This window comes from Solea solea, chromosome 13, assembly GCF_958295425.1.
Source record: "Solea solea chromosome 13, fSolSol10.1, whole genome shotgun sequence".
NCBI lineage: Eukaryota > Metazoa > Chordata > Actinopteri > Pleuronectiformes > Soleidae > Solea > Solea solea.
In genome coordinates, this window is record NC_081146.1 from 19,118,120 (window position 1) to 19,139,673 (window position 21,554).

Consider the following 21,554-nt stretch of genomic DNA (forward strand, 5'->3'; position numbering starts at 1 on the left):
TAGCACCAGGAGCAAATTATGGTGGAGGGGAAGTGGTGGGCAGAGGGGAAGCAAGCAGCCCAACACAAAACAGCCCATTTGCTCACTCCCTCTAACTTGCTCCCTGTTGGCCAGGGACCTTTACTGCAAGTTGGCGCAGCTTCCATGTCGGTGTTCCATGCCAGATGTAAGAGTCAATGTCATGCTACTGCTATGTGCAGTCTCTGAGAATGAATTAATATTCCATCACAAAAATATACAAGAGGGGACCAGCTCTTGGAACCTGAGCAGCCACAGATCTTGTTATGTTGGAAGTAATCGACAGAGTGAAAAAGCCAAAGGGTGTGGGTCTGTGTGTATGTTTGTTGGGGAGAGGGTTGGGACGGGACTTGGCTTGGCCACAAACATATGGTTTTCACTGTATTTATTTCAGATTTGAGTAATAAACCTAGATTCATTGGATAATGTTTGCAGAATCACAGCTCAGCTGATTTATTGTTAAAAACAAAATGCAGTATAGTATGTATTTTTTAAGTGGTCCAGTCACTCTTGTATGTTGTCATTTACAGTGACTGGCTTGGCATGCATGCATTTTTATTTTTGCTCTGTTGTAGTTTGTAGGAAAGAGTCATTGTCAAAAGATAGTTGTAACAAGATCCTAGCAGTACACATAGCTCTTCATGACATTCATTTAATTCCCCATAGGTTTGTTGCAGCTATTCAACAATATAACAAGATGTTATCTATTCTGGCTCCATTCCTGTATGGATGTTTGTTTGTACAGTATATGGTATGTCTGTATTCTTACTTTGACCTGGTTCTGCTATTGGAACAAATGATCATATTTATTGGTGTGTGCGAATGTGTGTGGGCGTGTGAATATATGGACAAAAGATTGAAGCAAGAATAATGGAATCAGTCTGGATCCACTCTACGCTGTATTAATAAGCCATGACCTTCAATTGTAAGCGGTACTTTCGAGAACATTTCAAAGTGAATATTAATTTTTCCCCCATGTGGGAGTTTTTCTCCTTGCCAATTAACAAAGGGGGAAAAGCCTTGTAATGTGTTTATGTTCCCATGATTCACTGTGGCCGCATGTTCTTGTTTGAATCTTTCTCTTTTTGGTAAGAGCCAATGTCTCATTAAAGAAATGCACCAATAGATGACTTGTGCAGGACAGTGGTGGACAGCCAGGTCAGGAGTCTCTCAGGAGGACTGGGCCATTTCCCGTTGGCCTGAGTATAATTTTGGCTGTAAAAAAAATCAACCCGACTGTGATGTATAAGCACCTTTTGTATCAAGCACCACTCTTATGTTACCTGTGTATGACAGCTACCTCACTTAACTGTTGTGGCTTGCAGGCATGTCGTTTGCATGCTGACGCTGCAGTGTTGCTACTCCCTGTCATGTCTTTGAACATGAGTTTGTTGTGGTTTACCTTGGCTTGTGGCCATGAATAAAAAAAATAATCATCCATCTTTAACTAGCAGTCTGTGAAGAGCTGTAAATACAAAGTAGTCACATTATTTTATTTACTATTCTTCAGAGAGTGCATTAAAATCAGTGTGCACTGTGAAACTTTAATTACTGACAATTCAATTATAATGTACACTTCTGTTTTTCCTGTAACAACTCACTTGTTTAAACATATTTTAACCTAATTCTTCTATATTTACTCAGTCACATAATTTTTGTATTTTCTAATGTGGGTACATTTCTCCTAAATGAACACTGTGATCTGATTTATAAAATCACTAAAGAGGGTCCACCTGCAAAGTTTGCGGTTTGATGGTTTGCATGTGGATTACTTAGGATGGAGTCAAATTCCCGGGACTGCATTTATTGTTTCAGTCAGCCCCTGGTGTGGGATACCTGTGTGTTATTAACCAAAGCAACCTTTGAATCACAAATCCACTGCTGGTTTTCCGTTTGTCTCATATTCACTGAAGTCACTGAAATTTCAGCAGTTGAAATCATAGATGACTTACAGTCTTGAACAGAGCAGCTGGTCACAGCATTGAAAGCTGTACGGTTTCAACAAGTATGCGATGAACTATGATCTAAGGACTGTGAGTGGAGAAGGGACACAGGAAATGAGGATGTGTATGGATGCCTGATTATAGATGATGGGTAATAGATGCTTTTGATTGCTTTGTCGGAGCTCCACGGCGGATCATTTAATATTATTACACATGCATAAGCTAGACATTTCATCTCCCCTTATTAAATCTCATATGGCTGTCTTATGCTTGCGCAGTTATGTGACACAGCCTTTTTATTAAATAATCTCTATTAATATTGGTGTGATTATATGGAGGCCTTAGAATTGTACTTTGTATGCGTTTTTTTGCTTTAGTGAGAGACTTTTTGTATTGTATACACATATGTCTAGAGACACATGAACACTATGTAGGTGTTTGAGGTCAGGTAGCCAGTTTACCTCTCCCTCTTTAAACATGGAGGGACATCTACTGGCCTAAGAGGGCACTGCCTTTTTTTTTTTCAGTCATCTTCTTCCTACTATCTCTGTGTCACTCAGCTCTTGTCTAACTTGCACACTGACTTCCTCCCAAGCTTGGCCATACATTGCTGCCTGCAGACTTTGGACTCAAGGAAATCATCTTTGACCTTCACAGATCCTATTACATAGTGCTTCTGAGCTCTGTTTTGGACTTATACATGCAATGATAGTGTTAGTTGTCGTTGAAACACATCCAGTTTGTCTTTAATTGCTCTCATCTTGAAGCAAAGGACATATTTTTTTTGAATTTCACACCTGTATGGTTAGAGGTTTGCTCCAAAGATTATTTTATAGTGCGCACGTCACTCTCTGGGGATTTTTCAGTCACTTTGTTGGATTAATACTTCAAAGTCCCCTTAAGCCAGTCTGTTTTGATCACTTGATTGGTAATTGTGCTTTTGTTTTGATTGCCCTGCAACTCAAACGAATGCTTCGTCAGACTGTGATGTGAAGCGAGAACAGCTTAAGTTGTTGAACTGACACCTCAAAGGCTTCATGGAGTGAAAATGAAAAGGGGAAAAAAAGAGAAATGAGAGACAGACAGGACGGGGAGGTTGGGGGTGGCTGAAAAGCTATAACATGGGATTTCCATCTGCCAATTCGCAGAATGAAAGATTTTATTAAAATATGTCATAATTTTCACCGCCTTAGCCTCTGGGATTCCTAAGCTGTGACCTCACGGACAATATTGTTTTCTCACAGAGGACACAAGGCCACGAGGAATGGGATTGCGCATTCTTATGTATTGACATCAGTTTCCTTTTTCCCAGTGTGTATGGAAACAGACATGACGGGATGAGTTCAGAGGTGGGGATCAGGGAGTTGGGTGGCGCATGGTGGTTTGGGGAACCTATGAAACCCCAGATTGTTTGCTAAGAAACAGGAGACAGACCAGAGTGAATGTGTTTTACCTCCAGTCCTCTGACTTACATCCCATTGGTCATACAAGTATTTACTTCCTTAATTTGGCTTAAGTTTTCTGTTGCTGGCATTGCTACTGACCCATTGACAGTTGTTAGCTTCTGTTTATCTTTAACCCCATGTCTTTTTGATTTACTTTCAACTTTCTAAATTACCCTCTTCACTGATAGTCCTGCACCTTACAGTAGCAAATGCCTCAGTCAACCCCTTCTGCTCTGTCTAGGGATTGACACTTCACCTCACTTCCTTCACCTTAGTTTGTGCAGTCGACCATTCTCAGCCTTCACCCGCAGTCATAGCCAAGCTCAACTTGTCCTGGTGATCATAACAACCTAGCCTCCCTTTTGGCCTTCATTTCAGTCTGCTGGCTCTATACAAATATGTGACCCTTGCTGAATGCGTAAGTGGATGTGGTGCTGCTGGGTCCAGCTCAAACAGCCCAGACCACAATGATTCACTAGGCCCAGTCAAGGCTCACCTCTGTCAGGATGCTGGCTTACAGGCTGTACCTTCTGGCCTCCACTCAAACGGACTTCCCCTCCCTCTCCCAGTAGAGTTCATGCAGCACAAAAATAATGTTGCACACCTGCACATTGGAGGATTGGCAAACTACTGTTGAACTGCCTTGGTCTTAGCCATTTTTGTGCATTCAGTTGACAGCTGAAACAACTTTCTTGTATTAAACTCCCCTAAAGGCATGAATAAATTGGTTTATTGTGCTGCAGTGGGCATAGTCACTTCCATTATCAACACCTGTCTTGCCATTAAGCAGTTTTTTCTCAAAACATGTGTTTGACTTAAAGCAAACTGTGTGAAAAGTCTTTCATCTAATCCTTAATTTGAATGCAATATGAATTTACTGTTACTATTGGGTACAGATCTAACCCTGCTAATTCTCGCACAAAACATTACTATGTTTTAATTTTTCATTTATGGTAATTATACGTGTTGTGTGCACCAGGTTTTTTCAGTTTTTAGCAGACTTGAACTGTCCATGGACTTTTTTACCCATCACTATGAAAACTACAGTCAAATAATCTGTATATTTGCATTTTAACTTACTGTGACTTCTTTCCTCATCAGGGATGGATGTGGACATGGAAAGCCAGGAGCCTAATGTAGACATACAGCCTGGGAGTCCTGAAGATATGGACCAAGGCTGGATGTCCTGGGCATGGTCCTTTGTCCCAGCCATTGTAGGCGAAGATGACGAATTTGAGGAAGACCCCTATCAGCAGAGAGAGATGGGAAGCATCTCTAACAGGCCCCATCATCATGCTCATAAAGATCCCATTGTTTCCATAGGCTTCTACTGCACTAAAGCTTCTATTACTTTTAAGGTAAATCAACTGTATTATCATTTATTTAATTATAGAATGTCAAATATCAATAGGAAAACATGAGGCCAAACAAACATGGTCTAAGAGATGCAATAGTATACAGCATTAAATGTGGTATAAACAGTATTTAGACATGATTTTTAATTAATACATTCAGTTTCAGATACATTTACAGTTAAAGTTATACTGTATACAGTAGCAAAACATTTTTTTTTTTTACATCCAAACAAACATGAACATATGAATAGAAGGGGAAAATAAGAATGTCTTGTGTTAAAAAAAATTAGGCTTTCATGGTAAGTCAGTAAATTCTAGGTTTTTCCCCCTTATTTTCACCACGTTGTTTTTTACTTACTCCTGCTGTCCACCCCAACCTATATTTTGTGGTGATTAAGTTTGTGTCTTAAAGGACACCTTGATCCTCAGGAAGTTTAATTTCTCTTTGTCTCTGTGTGAGGTACATGGGAGAGTAGTTTATCTGCTAACCGGCGTCTCGGGTCACGTTAATGTCTTAAACATTATACTTGGTATGATGACTATTCAGAAATGTATCCCAAACTTAAATCCTGCCGGCTCACACTGAATAGTTGGAATTCATACGCGTTTCCCCTCAGGTTCAGGCACTTCAGATCACATTACTGCACTGGTGTGTATGTGTGTGGTTTAGGTTTTGTTTGTGTTTGTGTGTGTGTGTGTGTGTTTTAACTGAAGGGGAGGTATGTCTCAGGACAAGCAGACCTTGGTGCTTTTCTAATAATGTTTAAATTGTTCCTGCATTGTTTGAGTTCTTTTAATCAATTAATTGCCTCTCATCGAGAGTAATTGCAGACAGCTGAAAGGATGGTTTTTTAAACGGTCTTGCCTCTTTCCTACAAGGAAGTATTTAGTTTTAGGGAATTTCATGTCTTTGAACAGCCACTGCTTGAACCTGAGTTTGACATGCACGTGAAATCAGAGAGGTATTTTTAGACTGCTGACGCATTACTCCAGATCTGTTTGATCAGAGAAATTGGCAGTACGCTTTAATGACTTTTACACACATAATACATAGTTTAGCACTGACCATTTGTTCCCCTTTTCCATTTTTGCACACCTGCCAAACTCCCGTTGCATGCCAGACTTCATGCCATTTTTCATTTTAAGAAACATTGTTTCTTTATTTTTCATATTTTCATTTATTTAAACAATTGCAAATTTCCCAAAGCCTTTTAAAACTTTTCCATCAGATCTTTTCCACTATGTTACATTTCTGAGAAGTAGATATAAAGACTAAGTACCACAATATTCACATCCAACATTATAATGTTTTCAAGATGCTTCATAAAGAATCATTTCATTTGTATTGGAGTCCTAAACCCTTTAAACGGGTGGAAAAATAATAAAGAAGAGCTAGCAGAAAAAGTAACAGTAGCAGCAGCTCTTTTGTGTTACTGCTCATATGAAGCGTTGTGTTGATGCTCCAATGCTGCACTGCTTCACTGCTCTGTCTGTTGTGTTTTCAGGCCTCTGTACTGTTAATGCCCTCCCAGTCTAGTTTTGGTAATACTAATGTGGCCATATATGGTGTGGGTTACATGGGGTAACATGTGGGTAACATTAATGATGCTCGTCCCCATCTGATTGGCAGCTATTTATTGTCTGTGCCACTGTGCAGCGATGTTGTCCGAGAGAGCAATTCTTAAGTCGGATAATTCAGCATTCTTGCTCACTGCTGCTCCCAGAACAGACTGGTTTGGGTGGGGTGGTTGTTGCACGTGAGCAAACCATCAGGAAAGCAAGAGGGGAAGGGAGCTAGGGTGAGAGAGTCTGCTCCATCACCAGGGATAATAAGGCACAGCTGCCTCTTGCTCTGCACCTGCTTCCTGTGTTAAAGTTGAATGGGTTTGGGCCTGTACTGTTGCACTCTACACCCACAGTTTTTAGACAGGCCGACCTCAAAAGCATCAAATCTATGTACCCTTCTCACCCTAGCCAGCTACTTTTGACCAAGAAGTTTTTCACTCTCCAAGCCTCCATGCAAACGTCACACATGGAATGAATGCTCTGATTAACCATTCCTCTTATTTTATTAAGCTATACATACATTTAATTAACAAGTATAATTTTTCTTCTTGGCGTTGTGAGCGCTTTAGCCACTTTTGATTGCCATTTTCAATAAAGCCAGAGAGGGCCCCCATAAAATCAGAGAAGAGTGGCTGTCATATGTTTTGATGAATGTCTTTGGCCCTCATCCAAACTTGGAAGAGAAAACAACCAAAAAGTCCCAAGGCTGGTATCCAGTCTCTGATCTTAGAAAATGTCATCTGTCCTTGTTTGGATGTTATTGTTTCTGGTTTTAAGCATTATTTTTTGAGACCTCATTGCCCCTCACATCCAAAGACTTGTTCAGCTTTTGTTTATTTTTCAAATCATGTATCTGTTTCAGCAGTGAATTGTGGGTACTCACGCACACGCACACAATAAGGCATATGCTTTCCAGTTTTTGTTTTTTTATGACATCTGTATTTTGCTGCAACTGTTACTTATCCTGTCAAACAAAATTTAATTATTCTTCACTCTTTCCCAGTATTGTGATGTGACACAATTCTCTCTCCACTTACTGTTGTTGAAATTTTGTAGTTTAGATTTGGTTTATTGCCTTTTTTTAATTAGTTACAAAATTCAACTTAGCTTAAAGTTTAAATTGTTCTTGATCTTGCTATAATCACTGTTTAAAGCTTTTAAATTATTGAAATTTAAGTTGAGTGGTATTTTCTTTTCTTCTAAAGCATAAAAGCTTTGACGGTGGATATTTGTTTATATTAATTGATACAAATATTAAATTGATTCAGTCTCTTTTTTCTCTTGTAGCTGACAGAAACTCACTCAGAGAGCAGCTACTACAGTCCACAGAAGGTAAAGTCCAGAGAAGTCCTGTGCATGGAGCAACAGGGAATCACAATTGAGGTAAGACCTTTCTCAATACTTAACCTCTCTGTTGACATATGGTGATTGTAGTGAAGCAGATTTTTGTATTGTAGTCTTCATCAATTCTTCAATAAATCATCCGAATTCTTGTTATAAACCTATACTTTCTACAACAATAATCAATATTTTTTCTGAAAAATGTTTTGCATATTATCTTATTAGTAGTAGTAGTGGTAGTAGTAGTAGTTGTATTACTATTATCAGTAGTATTATTAGCATTATCAGTAGTATAGCAGTAGTAGCAGCAGTAGCAGCAGTAGTAGTATCTCCTTATCAACTCTTCGAGTGGAAACCAATAGTGGTTTCCACTCTAAGTTCATTTATGGAGCGAGTCCAGGTTACTAATCTGTGGCCTGTTGTAAACACAGTGGAATCTGTGTTTGAATCAAGCCCCAATGTAATCATTTCTGTATATCCCCCTCAGTGTAGAAAAGATTTAAAAACTTTTCTCTGATTACCTGGTTGGAGTAGGAAAGGGGTTTTCTTCTTCTAAGCTTTCTACCAGATGTAAGAAATCTGAGTGGTTTCCAATTCCAATTTCTGTAATTTATGCTTCTGCTGGAAGAGAGAGAAAGTAATCTGAACAGGGACCAAAAGAGAGGGCTTTGAAAGGCAATGGGATGGCTTGTAAAACAGAGAAATTGTAATTGTAATTATTTTGCGGTAAAACGTAATAGTTTATTGGGTTGCTCTCCATTTACTTAGCTGTTTACTTGGTGAAGCGAAAGCATAGTTTGTGAGGGTCAACCACACCTTGCTGGGTAGAGGGCCTGCTGGACTGCTACCACTAACACCCACTCGAACATGGAAGCTGTCTGACCTCTGCTCTTTATCACAATTAAATAAACCTACAAACCAATTTCGTGGTAAACCTTATTGAGAACCTTGATTGAGTCTTGCACTGTCTTGCACTGTCATTAACTGCACAGTAAATGTTTTATTGTGACGTAAAAAGATTAATCGTGGAAATTAGTTTGTCTGGCGCTCTGCATTTATTAACTACAGAAAGCACTCGGAGAGCACAGACCTCAGCCAAGGTCACTCAGTTTCTGTATTTGGATCACTGCCAAAACTATACTATAATAATGTAATAATTTATTCCTTGGGTCTTAAGCTACATCAAATTATGTTGTTTACTTTTTGAGTTATGCAGCTTACAGACAGACAGAAAAAGAAACTCCTCCTACTTTTAAATACACTGATAACTGTCACATCTTCAAGTCAAGTGAATTAAATGTTCAGCAAAGTTTAAGGATACATGTGTAACCCAGTTCATATTTTACTGTTTTATAATGGTTAGATTCTTCCTTTGCTCTTTACTCCAGGTGCTGATGATGGGGGAACCGTTTTTTGATTGTCAGATTGGCTTTGTTGGCTGTCGGGCCTTGTGTTCAAAAAGCATCATGGGAGTACGAGATTTTGAAGAAAACATAAACCGAAGTGAAGAGGTAAAAAAACAACAACCTCAAATATTAGATAAGAGTATAATTTGTGTGAGAAAGATTTATAGCCCAGGAAGTATTTGCAAATCCTGCCTCTTCTAAAGGTTTTTCGAGGGAGTAAGGATGTGGTCCCTTTTTTTTTATTTCGTCATAATGTTCAATATACTTGATACTTTATTTTAATTGATATTTTTAAAAGTAATTATTTTGTGTATCACCAATAGTACATACTTTTGGTTATGTAGAAAGGGCTGTATTGTTTTATTTAAGAGTGCTCTTCCTCATATCACCCCTCATTTTGCACTTTTGTTTACTCTTTGTCTCTTTAGGATGCTGTGTTCTTCAGCTGTGGGGACAGTCTCAGTAGTAAAGGAATGACTTACCTGACCAACTCTCTCTTTGACTACCGCAGCCCAGAGAACAACGGTGTCAGGGCTGAGTTCATCCTAGAGGCTACCAGTCACAAGGTCACACAATTACAATGCTGCACAAACCAAACATTATTCTGAAACGCACAGTATTTTTTTTTTCTTTTCATTTTTTATTATTGTATAAGATGTTGCATTTCAGAGCATTCAGAGAAGCTACACAGCTACTTCTGGAAAAAACAGTTTGCCTGTAGGTGACATTGTGGCATTAAATAGCAACCTTTTTCTAGACAGCACACCACAAAACATTTAAATACAACCACAAAAGTAGAAATTAGAGTAGAGACTAAACCTTATGGTTAAATTAAGTCGCTCAGATTCAAGTCAGGCCAACAGTCAACACACACCTCACAGCTGAGATGACATGCCTACACATCAACTCATGTGACCAACAAAAATACTACAAAGTGCATATTGAGGTAATTAAATGCACTAATGCATTGATTTAGCCGTTTACTTTAACAGCACCTGACACCTGACCATCTACACAGTGCTTACTAAAATAAAAGTCTGTAGTGCTCAGGTTGTCATCAAGCTGTTGAGATTAGCTTGGCTCATGAAAAAACAAATCTTCAGAAGAGAGATGCATGTTTGTACATATAGTATTAGGCTCATCACTGCCAAAAACATGTCATGTGTTGATATGATACACCAGTATAAGTGATTTGCTTAAAAAAGCACACCAACTACTTGCTAATAGTAGTTTATCTGGATCAGTTTTGTATAACTGCAGTACCTTTTTATGTTTCATCTGGAAAAAAACTGGGCAGTCTAGTGGTATGTGATTAATAATACATTTTGTCCTTTTTATTTTAAGTGTTTTCCTTCTAGATGAGTCACTCGCTATTTAAATCCCTCACACCTAAAACAATTCTGTCACGTCTGTCTGTAAACAACTCTATCACCCGGCTGCTGGCTGCAGCAAAGGATTGTTGCTGCTATCTGAGTAGTAGTATTAAAGCCATTATTCCTGATAAGTCAGCTCACTTCATCAGCCTCACAGCTCTAGTGTTTACTTAGCTAAGAAATGTTCATGACCCTCAATGAAGCAATTGTTTGGACATCCATCCATCCATCCATCTATTCATACTCGATAGCGGAGGAGTCAAAGGTTTAGTGGTACTTCATTAGTGGTTTTGAAAGAACTTGATGGCTTTGATCCAAAAGCATGCCAGAGCCATTAGATATCCTCTAATAAATATTACTCATTAACCTGCCTCTCTGATAAGGCTCCATTGAAATGTCTGTTTAAAGATCTAGCTGGTAAGTCTAGGGTGGAGGTGTTAACTGTGTGTTTCACGCAGTCCCTCTTGTTCTTTTCCTTCCATGCTTGGCAATTATCTTCTTTGTGGGTGGTTTCTTGTGCAGCAGGAAAATACTTGAATGTCCCATGTTCTAAAATGGTTTAGTAGCCTACAGTTGAAAAAAACAAAAAACCCTAACTAACTATAATGTAATGTTACACTGACATATTGTTTTTATAATAATATAAAAGTCTGCTCTTTTATTCATATCAGTTATTATCAGTTATGACTGTAGCAGGTTTTTGTTCATATTTTAATTCATTCACATAATGAGCTTTATTTAGAGCAAAAATATGGCAAAGAAAATCAGTTACAGTGTCACTAGCAAGCAAAGGCATTTAATAAGAAATGTACTCAGTCACTGTTGTGTTTCACCAGTTCTGTTAACCTAATTTCCTTAGGCATCTCATGTACTTTTCCGCTCCCACTGCAAATTCTCTGTCACTTGAAGTGTTCAGCTTTAAAAACTCTTAAAAAAAACCTGTTAAGCACACAGAGATGCTATAAAGAACTCCTCTAAAATCACTTCTTACAAGAAGGTTAAAAACAGGCATGATTTGAGTGCTTCTATTGAATCTTGTTTAAGCAGCAGTTGAGTTCTAGATAGTCATCACCGTTTAAACATTTGTGTGTTTTTGCTGAGGCAGCTGGAGATGCTGTTGCAATAGCTGAGGTGTGTGTAAAATGGTCACTGTGTCTTTGAAACACGAAATACATCTTATTTTGGAAATATTTCTAAGATAATGAAAACAAGACTGCACACGTTTCGCTGCGTGGTGCTCAAAGGTCAAGTTACTATCAAACCAAATGCCAAGATTCTTAGCAACAGGCTTGATATGTTCCAAAAAGGAACCAGCTGATGGAAGAATTTGTTTTGTTATGTGCTGGGAAGCATTTATGAGAAACACTGTTTTTCTTAAGATAAGCTGCAGAACATTTTGTGACGTCCAGTTTTTGACACTGTGTAGAAGTGCACTTACCAAGCCTGATCACTGGCTCTATCAGCATATCAATGAACACAATATCTATGAATAATACACTAAATTTCCCAGGGGACACATGCACAGAGATAATAAAATTGACCTTTTAGAGACACCATACAGTTTATTACAACAGCAAATTTTAAAGTATGGTTATTAAAAGACGCACAAACCTTAAATGTATTCAAAGAAGACAATTTCTAATCTTCGTTTGTTACAGAATGTAAGATTGTCTGTGTCGGACGCAGTGCCAAGGTCCAGAAGAACATAGACTAAACACATCTCATTATCAACCGGCATCATAAACTCATTAGTCACAGTGAGAAGGGTGGTATGTGGTAGCCCGGTCATAAACTGGTAGCCTGTTCATGGTCTACACTGGATCACATCTGATGGATGTTAGTGGTACATACAGTATATATTCATGCTTTTAAATGCTGTATCCTACCATCTTCGTAAATATATTCGCAACATTTAACAATTTTAAATTGAAGTATCAGCTAGACATAATCATTATTGATTGCTAATTAAAAAGTCCTGTCTTTTAGTGGACAAGATGCACATTTTCAGTAACACACATTACCGTGCAAAAGTCTCAGGGCACCACCAGCGTTGTTTTCATGTCTGTCAAATTCTGTCATCATTGGCATTTGGATTGGAATGATATGACTGAAAATTTGTCTTTTACATTAGCAAACTGTCAATGAGTTTAACTCATACAATGTGTGTATGTAACGCTCAAGCACGTCTTGAACAAACCTAATAGCCGTAATAGACCTTTTTCACAGCCGGTATTTTTCGATGTGAAACAGTAGGACAAGCAGGTTTTACAATAACATTAGTTAGGGTTCCACTCCAGTTTTAAGAGAGCCAGGGTTGTGCTGTTTTTTAAGTGTAATGGTAGGTCACACTTTTAACCTTGTAGAAGCTGTTTTCTTTTTCTTTTAAGACTGCATACCTTTTCCGTATTTTCTGGATAAGTTCCAATAAAGTGCCTGAGAAATAATTATACTCTATAGTCATTATAGCTTTGCTAAAACAACAAATCTAATGGTGGCCTAAGACACAGTAAGTCCACATGCACCATAAAGTTAGACAATGACAAATTATACTGATTCACGCACTTAATCTTTTTTTTTTTTATTGTATCCTGTGGCTCAGATGGTATTCTTTCATGTTTTTGCAAATACTATAGTTCTAAATTAATGATATTATTTAGTATTAGTGTTTTTTTTGTTTATCTAGTAAAAACCTATGTTCTACTAAGTAGATAGACCCCCTCATTAGCTCTTTTTTTAAGCTGTTGATTCGTCCACCTTTGCCATATCCACTATGACCCCAGTCACTGCCACTCTTGAAGGCTATCAGCTTGTTTGCTCCCTTACTGCTGAATGTTTACATAACTCTACTTTTGTTTGACAGGAGACCTACACTGAGATAGCGGGCATGCAGCGCTTTGGTGCCTTCTATATGGATTATCTCTACACAATGGAGAACAGCAGTGGCAAAGGTATTGTCTAATTCATTCCTCCTCACAGAGCTTGTTTGCTCACCCAGCCACCTCGCCTTTTTTATGTCTGTCTTCTCTCGCTCTCTCTCTGTTCTCCTTTTTTCTATCTATCTTATTCTCTGTCTCCCTTTCCATTTCTTTCTCTCCCGCTTCTCTCCTCCCTGTCAAACAAGCCCCCTGGAGACTCGAAGAAAGAGCTTGTCTTGTTTGAGTCACAGCCACCTGGTCCTTGACCCTTCCTGTCCTCACTCTCACCCCAAACTTACCTGGAGGGCAACTGTCAGAAGTGTTTAGTCTGTGCTGACACATATTTGAGTTTCTTTCTCCTCACTGCTTGTTGAAACACTGTTTCCCCCTGTCTCTTTTACCTGTAAGCTCTTGAGAAAGTGAATAGACTCCTCTTGCCTAATTAAGTGTCACTCTTCCTGGTAGAAGTCTTTAGACGGGTAGGATTTCTCAATCCAAACTGCAGCACTCAAGAATGTTTATTCAAGTGTGAAAGATCTTAAGTTCCCATTAAGAGATAAAGCATTCTCCCATCATTTTGAAATGTTGTCTGTGTATTTTCTTTATTTCTATGCTGCTGTAAAATAGTTCTCGGTTTGACAGTGACCTGACATTAACAACAAGAGTGGAAAGCTTGTAACATACGTAATGAAACCCCATGTGCCCAATGGCAGAAGTGTAATAGTATAGCTCATTAGCGCATAGCTCATGGTCTGTGAATTAGTAAATACAGTATGTAGTTCATGGTTCATACAGAGTAAATGACAGGCTACTGGGATGTATAACTTTATGATGAAATATCAGAGCAATTCACAGATCCACAGATAATGTTGGACCAATTCAATATCATGAACAGATGATTTAATTTATTAATAGTCAAGTCACCTGTGTTGTTTCACCTGCCTCTGTCTTTTTCATTTTACTTCTCTGTCTGAACTTTTTTTTGTGACTGGGCTATTGTTTCCTGCTTTCAGCTGCAGATAATAATCTAAATTAAAAATAACATTGATACTGTCATCCTGAGGTGTCAAAGCCATTTCTGACAGCAGGATAAGTGTCAGCCTCTTTTCCTGTGAGACGGTTGTGGTTAGACTTGACAAATGGAATGCTTGTCTCCTGTCAGGGTTTCTCTTCTTCTAGGATGTGGAATAGATCCAGTGTCAACTAAACAAACTGTTCTCAGTTGCCACAAATTTATAAACCAACTGTCACTTGGTCACTTTCAACACTGACTTCATATCAGATCAGCAACTGCTTTTTTTTCCTTTTTTTATCCTGGGAAATTGTTACTTAGTTCTAGCTAATTTGAACCTCTTTCCATCACGCCACTGATCATTCTAACTGCAGCCGTATGGTTGATATTAAGACTAATCCTTTACAGGCAAATCTCACTGAAGAATGGAAGGGGAAGTGGCATTGCCTGTTGCCCTTTATACATTTCTAAAAATCAAGAGGAGTTCGACCCCCATCCTGCAGCCCTTTCTGAGTTTTAAGAATGTTTAGTACAGTGGTGGAATGTAGTGGGAATAAAACAAGTTGTGACCCTTTGTCCTCTTCCTCCCTCACTGCAATTCATCCACCCCCTTCTTTTATTTTTAATTTCTCCTTTTTTTTATTGCTGGGGAGCTGAGTCTTTTAAGTGGACCTCGGGAACAGGGGCCTTCGATGAATGAAGGGACAGCTGTGTGAGCGAAGTGGACATTTGGAATATTCATCATTCCAGTGGTTCACAGCAATGTGAGCTGCTCCCTGCTGCTGCACTGCCATCTTTATTGCATTTTTGCCTAACAGATGAGGAGATTCTATACTCGAACAAAAAATGCCCCAAATATTCATGTAAAACCATGCATAATTTGTAGTTAATACGTGAAGGGTGGTGGGGGTTTACTGACTGACCTAAAGACTCTTCTCCAAGATTGTATAACACATACATGTCTTTACTGTGTGGCCATAGGCTCCCAGGACTTCTCAGTGGTTGGCATGGAGGAGACAGTGCCAGTTGTCAAAGAAACATCCATCAAGAGGCTGGTGGTGGGACCTTTGGATGTCAGGCTGCACAGCAGCGCTGTCCACCGCATCCTCAAGATGGTCACCTGTGCCATGGACCACGAGTATGAGCCATATTGCAAACCACAGCCAGGTCAGACAACTCAATGAAATATCTATTTTTACATGGCTGGTTTTAACAGGTCATTACCAGTAGTTCTCTGTGCTCTTTTTATGACTCGTCTCTTCTCATCTTTTTATTCTTCTGTCTCGTATGCTGTTCTGCGCAACTGTATTCTGTTATGCCCATGACCAGAAACTGCCACAGTCTGCACTTTACAGTATCCTCATCACATTGTTATTTCCTTGCACAACCCATCTTTCAACACACAGCTGTACGCTGTACATGAAAGTAGTGACCTTTTGGACCACATGAGGGAGGTTAAGCCAAACACCTTTGTTAGCGATCGTCCCTGCACAGCTATTAGTGAGCTCATTCCAGGATTGTTGTGAAATAACAAGGAATGTGTGTCTGTGTGTAATATATGTAGCCAATAACTCATATTTGCGAAATGATAACATCCGCAGGTTTCGGTTGTTTCAGCATCTGTGATAGATAAAAGATGATGGTGTAATTATGATAGAGCTTTTGACTAAAAATGGAAAGGTCAATGTGTTCTTTCATGTTTCTATATATGTCTGTGCTCTCTTGCATTTTCTGGAAAAGGGTCGGTTTAGTTAGACCCTAAGGGACGCCAAGAAATTGAGAGTGCATAAAAGAGGAAACCAAGGTAGCTGTTACAGATGGAGTGATAAAGTAGCGCACAGTTTGAATATTTTACTTTATGCTTTTAAAATAATACAAAATTTTACTAAAATGTATTTCAACTCTGCAATTGATTTTGGTGACAGCTGCTCTCTGCTTCATGTGTGCTTGCAAGGAGAGAGAAAAAAAAACGTACTCAGGAGGTTGATGTTAAAGTGCTCTGACTTTCTGACTTCACAGGAATATGCGCTACTAACCAAATTTATATGATGAAAAAAAAAGTGTTTAAAATTTAGGATTCAAATCAAGCAAACATGTAGAAAAGCTACATCTTCACCGTTTGGTCACAGTACTGGACACAAACACATCGCTGGTTTAGCTACACTCCTGCCCTCTCTTTCTCTGTGTCTCTTTCACGCTTCCTTTCTATCACTGGTACCTGCAGCCTCACAGCAGGAGTCTGCTCTTCTTTCTGTTCATCTTCTCTTATTAATTTCCTCATATGGAGGAATTTTGATTAAACACTTTCAGAACAAATACATCTCAGCTATCTAGCAAACCAAAGGCAGTAGTGCAGGAGCAGTTACTTATGAGTGAACAGGTAAACTGCTGATAAAACATGCTGAGGGTTTTTGTATCATTAGCATTTGAGGAGGAGTTATGCCAACTATGGTTCCAGAGCATCATTGAGCCATATTTTTAGACACATCTAAATGATTCTGAAGAGAAGGCTAGTCAAAAACTATGTTCATTCTTTACTCGTATATCACACAATTCTTTACCCTGCAGTTATTGTAATTTTTTTTACATGTTCACAGATGCTATTTTCTAACACATTTAATATGTGGAGGAAAAACTCTGTCTTTGCTTTATACACACTTTTGCTTAGATGAGCTGAAGAAGTAGTATAAAAAAACAAATTATGTTGTAAGCGTAGGCATAAATGTTAGCCAAAATGGTTTTATATCTTGCTTGATTTAGAGCAGAAGGTTAAAAACGTGCAAATAAATGGTGTGTTCATTAGTGTGAAAGAATTTTTGTGTACTGCATCAGAACAATAGAAGAAACAAATATCAGATTTGGCTCTGTAGAACAGGGAAATACAAGGTATGTTTTCGATGGCAACGCTTATATGCATTGTGTGTATGATTTCAAGCATATTTTTCTTGTTATTATACAATATTTTCATCTCATCTGTTCACTTTAAATGGGGAGTGTTTTTAATCAGGCCCCTGTGTACCATGTGAGTTGCATTTTAGTTGCAGTTTGAATGTTGACTGTAGATATTGACTCGAGCCCTGGTATATGTTTAGATTAGACATGGCAGTGCCAGATGAGCCTGATGCTGGCTGTGGCAAAAGGCCAAAATATCACAACAGCGTTGGGATCAGGTTCTCAGCCCACCTTAGAGCTGGGAATGAAGCCCAAAAGAACATTTACTGAGCCCGAATCAAGCCTTGTCATGGGATCAGAGCCATGGCCGTTTAGTAACAGCTCAGGCTTTGGTTTACCTCATGCCATGGACATGGTTCAGTGGTTCAGTGCTTTGGTCATTCCCTGCTTTAGTTAGCACTGACCTTGCTAGCCTCTATGGCATGTTGTTTTGGTTCACTTCATTTTCTGCCTCTCCGGATGTTTCTGGTTATTGATTAAATGAGTGGTTTTACAAGATGGTTCAAAATCAAAGCTACTGGGATACAGCCACTGTTATGAATTTATGTTGGAGATGCTAGCACTTTTATAGTGCTTGTTGAATTTATTTCTGTAAAATAATGAGGTGACATTTTTTGTTGGAAAATACCTTTTTTGTTGTTTTATTGCTGTAGACATGAATGAGAGACACCCACTCAAAGAAACTGGTGTGCCTTACAGCTAACCGCTTTCTCTGTAAAACAATCTTTAGGCTTTCACCTTTCTCTTAATTTCAAATAATGCACACCAGGACGCATACTTGTGGTTAGATTCACTTTTCTCTTTTTGTTATATGTATTGTGATGAATCTTACACGCTAACTAACTGCCTTCCCTATACCTCTGTAATATGTTAGGTTATACGTCATATGTATACTGTATACGTTGTGTTATAATATTTTTTCTAAACCTTACATTTCTTTTTTATTATTCTGTCAATATTGTAGAAACCATTGAAGAGAGCCATCATTCGACAAATTCAGAGGACATATCAAGCTTAGAGGAATTCATCCCAACCCGACTCACTTGTCTCACTCTGCTCCAAGTCTCAGTCACTGTCTTCATGGCAGAGTTCAACCTCCTTCAAGCACTAATGCCTGTCATCATGGGACACAAGGTAGTGCACACAGACTTGCAGTCCTAATATATTTGAGAGACTGTTTGATGAGTGATTTCATTGCTTAAGATGGAAGTGTAAAAATGTGATGTACAAACTAAAATGTCTATCTGTCTTTCTGAGGGAAAAAAGTTGGACATTTTAATTAATTAATTCCACTTCAATTTATATTATTCAGACATCTAATTCAGCCATTATACAACTCACACAAGTTTCTGGTGTTGACATGTTGGCTTTAGGCTACAACAGGAGAAGTATTAGTCTAATTTTCCATCAATTTCCTCCAATTTTTCTTCCATTCCCAATCTTCCAGGCTGCACCGGGACCAGTCTGTGCGCCAGTGTTTCAGCCAGTGCGCCCCCTACCTTCAGTGCAGTTCAAGGTGGAGAGAGTTAATGTCGAACACTCTGTGCCCATGTATGCTCCAGAGTTGGTCAGCACCATCAGTAGCCTCAACCAACCTTCTGACAACCTTCTTCATCACTGCTATGCCCACCTCTACCTAAAGGTAATTTCTTCTCTTTTAAAACATCCCTTTTATATCCCACTTTTTATTTTTCTGCAGTTTCCGGGCATTTATTTTACACATTATTTAGTTTGCTACTTAATGAGTAATTTCAAGATAGAGCTCTTGACTTGATTTTTCCTTAATGTCACTTACATCAACTCTTGTTCAATGTATAAAATTAAACCAATGTCAGGTGCTTCCAAAGGTTGTTTAAACCTTTACATTTTGTGTTCATTTCAGGTTTGCTGAATTATTAGTATTTAATCATGTTAATTCAAATGTAATGGCACTATAATGTTTATTTTATTAATTTTATTTTCCCTTAATATGTATACAGTTTCTGGTCTTGTTTTTTTTTGGCACCATCCAAAACAAATTCCTTGTTTTGTGAAAGCTCTACTTGGCAATAAACCTAATTCTGATTATGAAAAATGCAAAACCACACCCTAAATGTATACATAAATTATTTGTAAATAATTTTTTCTAATTTTATTGATCTATTTGACAGGGACAATATGTGTACACAATTTTGCACAGGTTTTCATGCTGTGTATAAGGTTTTCCCCACCTTTATAACACCTTCTACATTGTAAGTGTCTATTGTCACTTTATAAGTAGCACCCAAACTGAATGAGCAGTATAAACTATGCTGAAAGTTCTCTTCTGGTGTGAATGGAGAAGATACCACACACACACACACACACACACAGAAAAAACCATTGGTGTTAGGTGACCGTTTAGAATAATTCTTGTTTCATCAAAGTTACTTAATGCATAAAGAGTGATCACTCACCAAAATGTGATGGATCACCAGGACATACTGCATTGCTGAAAAACCCTGCTCTGTGTAAGGTGTTATACTATACTGTATAAGCTTTAGTCACTTATTATAATCCCATTATAATGGCCCAAAATTATGTGAAAAGAAATGTTTTCACAAAGCTTAAAAAAGCCCTGACTTAATTACCTTCCAAGGCCCAAATGCAGAGGTCAACCACATGGCCACAGTATTCACTCTAACTTTAAATAACCCTAATGACCCTTTTAATGACCTTGATGTCCCCCTTTTACCTGGTCATAAAAATCTCAGCACTGAGCTTCGTGATGAAAACCAGTCCATCTCTGGTCTACTTCATGGTTCTCACCAAACTGAACGAATACCACAGGCTTTGCATATTTTTAACCGGTGGTTTGGAGTACATGTAACAACATTCATTGCTATTGACCAAAACTTAACAAACTTAGACCAAATGGTTTAATAATGTCAAGTAAAGGCAGATCCAATAACTGCAGTATGTAACCCAATATGCTTTTCACATTACTGAAACTACAATTAAAGAGATTTAAACATCTGTTTGTATAGTTTACTTCTAATCCCAGAGGTCCAATAAAGTGTTATGGAGACTTAACCAATCTGAGTTTCAGCTAATCTACATTTTAGGAAGCCCAGATAACAAATCTGGAGTAATTTGTGTTTCGTTAAGGCAAGATGTTTGCTGGATGTCATGCTGGTAGTTCTTATCACAGGGTCACTGCAGGGTTAACAGTCAGTTGGTAAGCGGACAGGGATCATTCTGACCAGTCACCCAATCAGCAGCTGCATCTACCAAAGTACTAATTCTACTTCTGGATTTTGGCAAGTGGGACGATGACAGGGTGAAGGCCATTCCGGCCACAATTCACCCAATTCAGGAAGGGATTTAAAAGTGCTATAAACAAAGGCTTATCTTAATCTGTATTTTATTGGCACTGGTTGTCAGAGTTTAGGTGTCTGTCTTGCAGGTAGCAGTTGGTCATTGTTTTACTTGTTAAGATCTAGGACTGCAATGATTAATTGATTATTAATTAATGACTAAGTTAATTGTCAAATATTTCGATAATGTATTATTAAGTTTGAGTGTTATTTCAATAATTAAACATTCCTCTGCTTCTTAAATGTAAATATTGTCAGTTTTGTTTTTGCTCCATATAACAAAGAAATAATTAACACTGAATAATTTGAAGAGTACTAGGATTAAATAAGTTTATAAGTGATTAAGGTGAGAGAAAAAGGTTGGTTCTGTGGTTCTGTATTCTCTTTCAGAAACATAGTACAAACAGTACCTTTGATATACAGTACAAAATTCTGAAATCCCTCTCCTTTCTGACTTACCTTGCAGGTGTTTGGTTTCCAGGCAGGCTTGACATGCCAAAACAGTACAGGGGGTATGCTGCCTCTTATACCAATCATCCCTTCCTTTAGCACTGCTCTGTACGGGAAGCAGATTCAAATGCCTGCATACTGGTAAGTTTGTAGCTGTTGATGGGAATTTGAGTGGGTCCCTTTCTGAACTTAAATTAATAGATTTAAGTTTTTACTTTTTATTGTATTTATAGTGTAGAAAAATAATAAGACATGGAGGAAAAATGCAACATTTACCACATACATGAAAGTGCCTAAGCTCTTTGCTGTCTGTTGTTTTCCAGTCCAGTCTATTGTTGAGTCGCACTCCTCAATGTTTGTATTCATCCACTGCCTTCATACTATTCAACAATGGAATTGTTGTTTAACATAGTCAAAGACACTATAGAAATAGCTCATGGGTC

At 38.3% G+C, this 21,554-nt stretch overlaps 1 protein-coding gene across 4 annotated transcripts in view; it reads left to right on the plus strand.

Annotated features, from left to right (window-relative positions):
• LOC131471017 (intermembrane lipid transfer protein VPS13B-like) overlaps nt 1-21,554 on the plus strand; it is a 309,917-nt gene that overhangs the window by 28,372 nt on the left and 259,991 nt on the right. For all 4 annotated transcript variants that reach the window (XM_058647216.1, XM_058647213.1, XM_058647215.1 and 1 more), the window contains exons 8-16: nt 4,508-4,764; nt 7,615-7,710; nt 9,057-9,179; nt 9,503-9,640; nt 13,308-13,395; nt 15,356-15,541; nt 18,291-18,460; nt 18,774-18,968; nt 21,128-21,252. In XM_058647216.1, the coding sequence (XP_058503199.1) occupies nt 4,508-4,764; nt 7,615-7,710; nt 9,057-9,179; nt 9,503-9,640; nt 13,308-13,395; nt 15,356-15,541; nt 18,291-18,460; nt 18,774-18,968; nt 21,128-21,252 (1,378 nt within the window). The remainder of the gene's footprint in view (nt 1-4,507; nt 4,765-7,614; nt 7,711-9,056; nt 9,180-9,502; nt 9,641-13,307; nt 13,396-15,355; nt 15,542-18,290; nt 18,461-18,773; nt 18,969-21,127; nt 21,253-21,554) is intronic.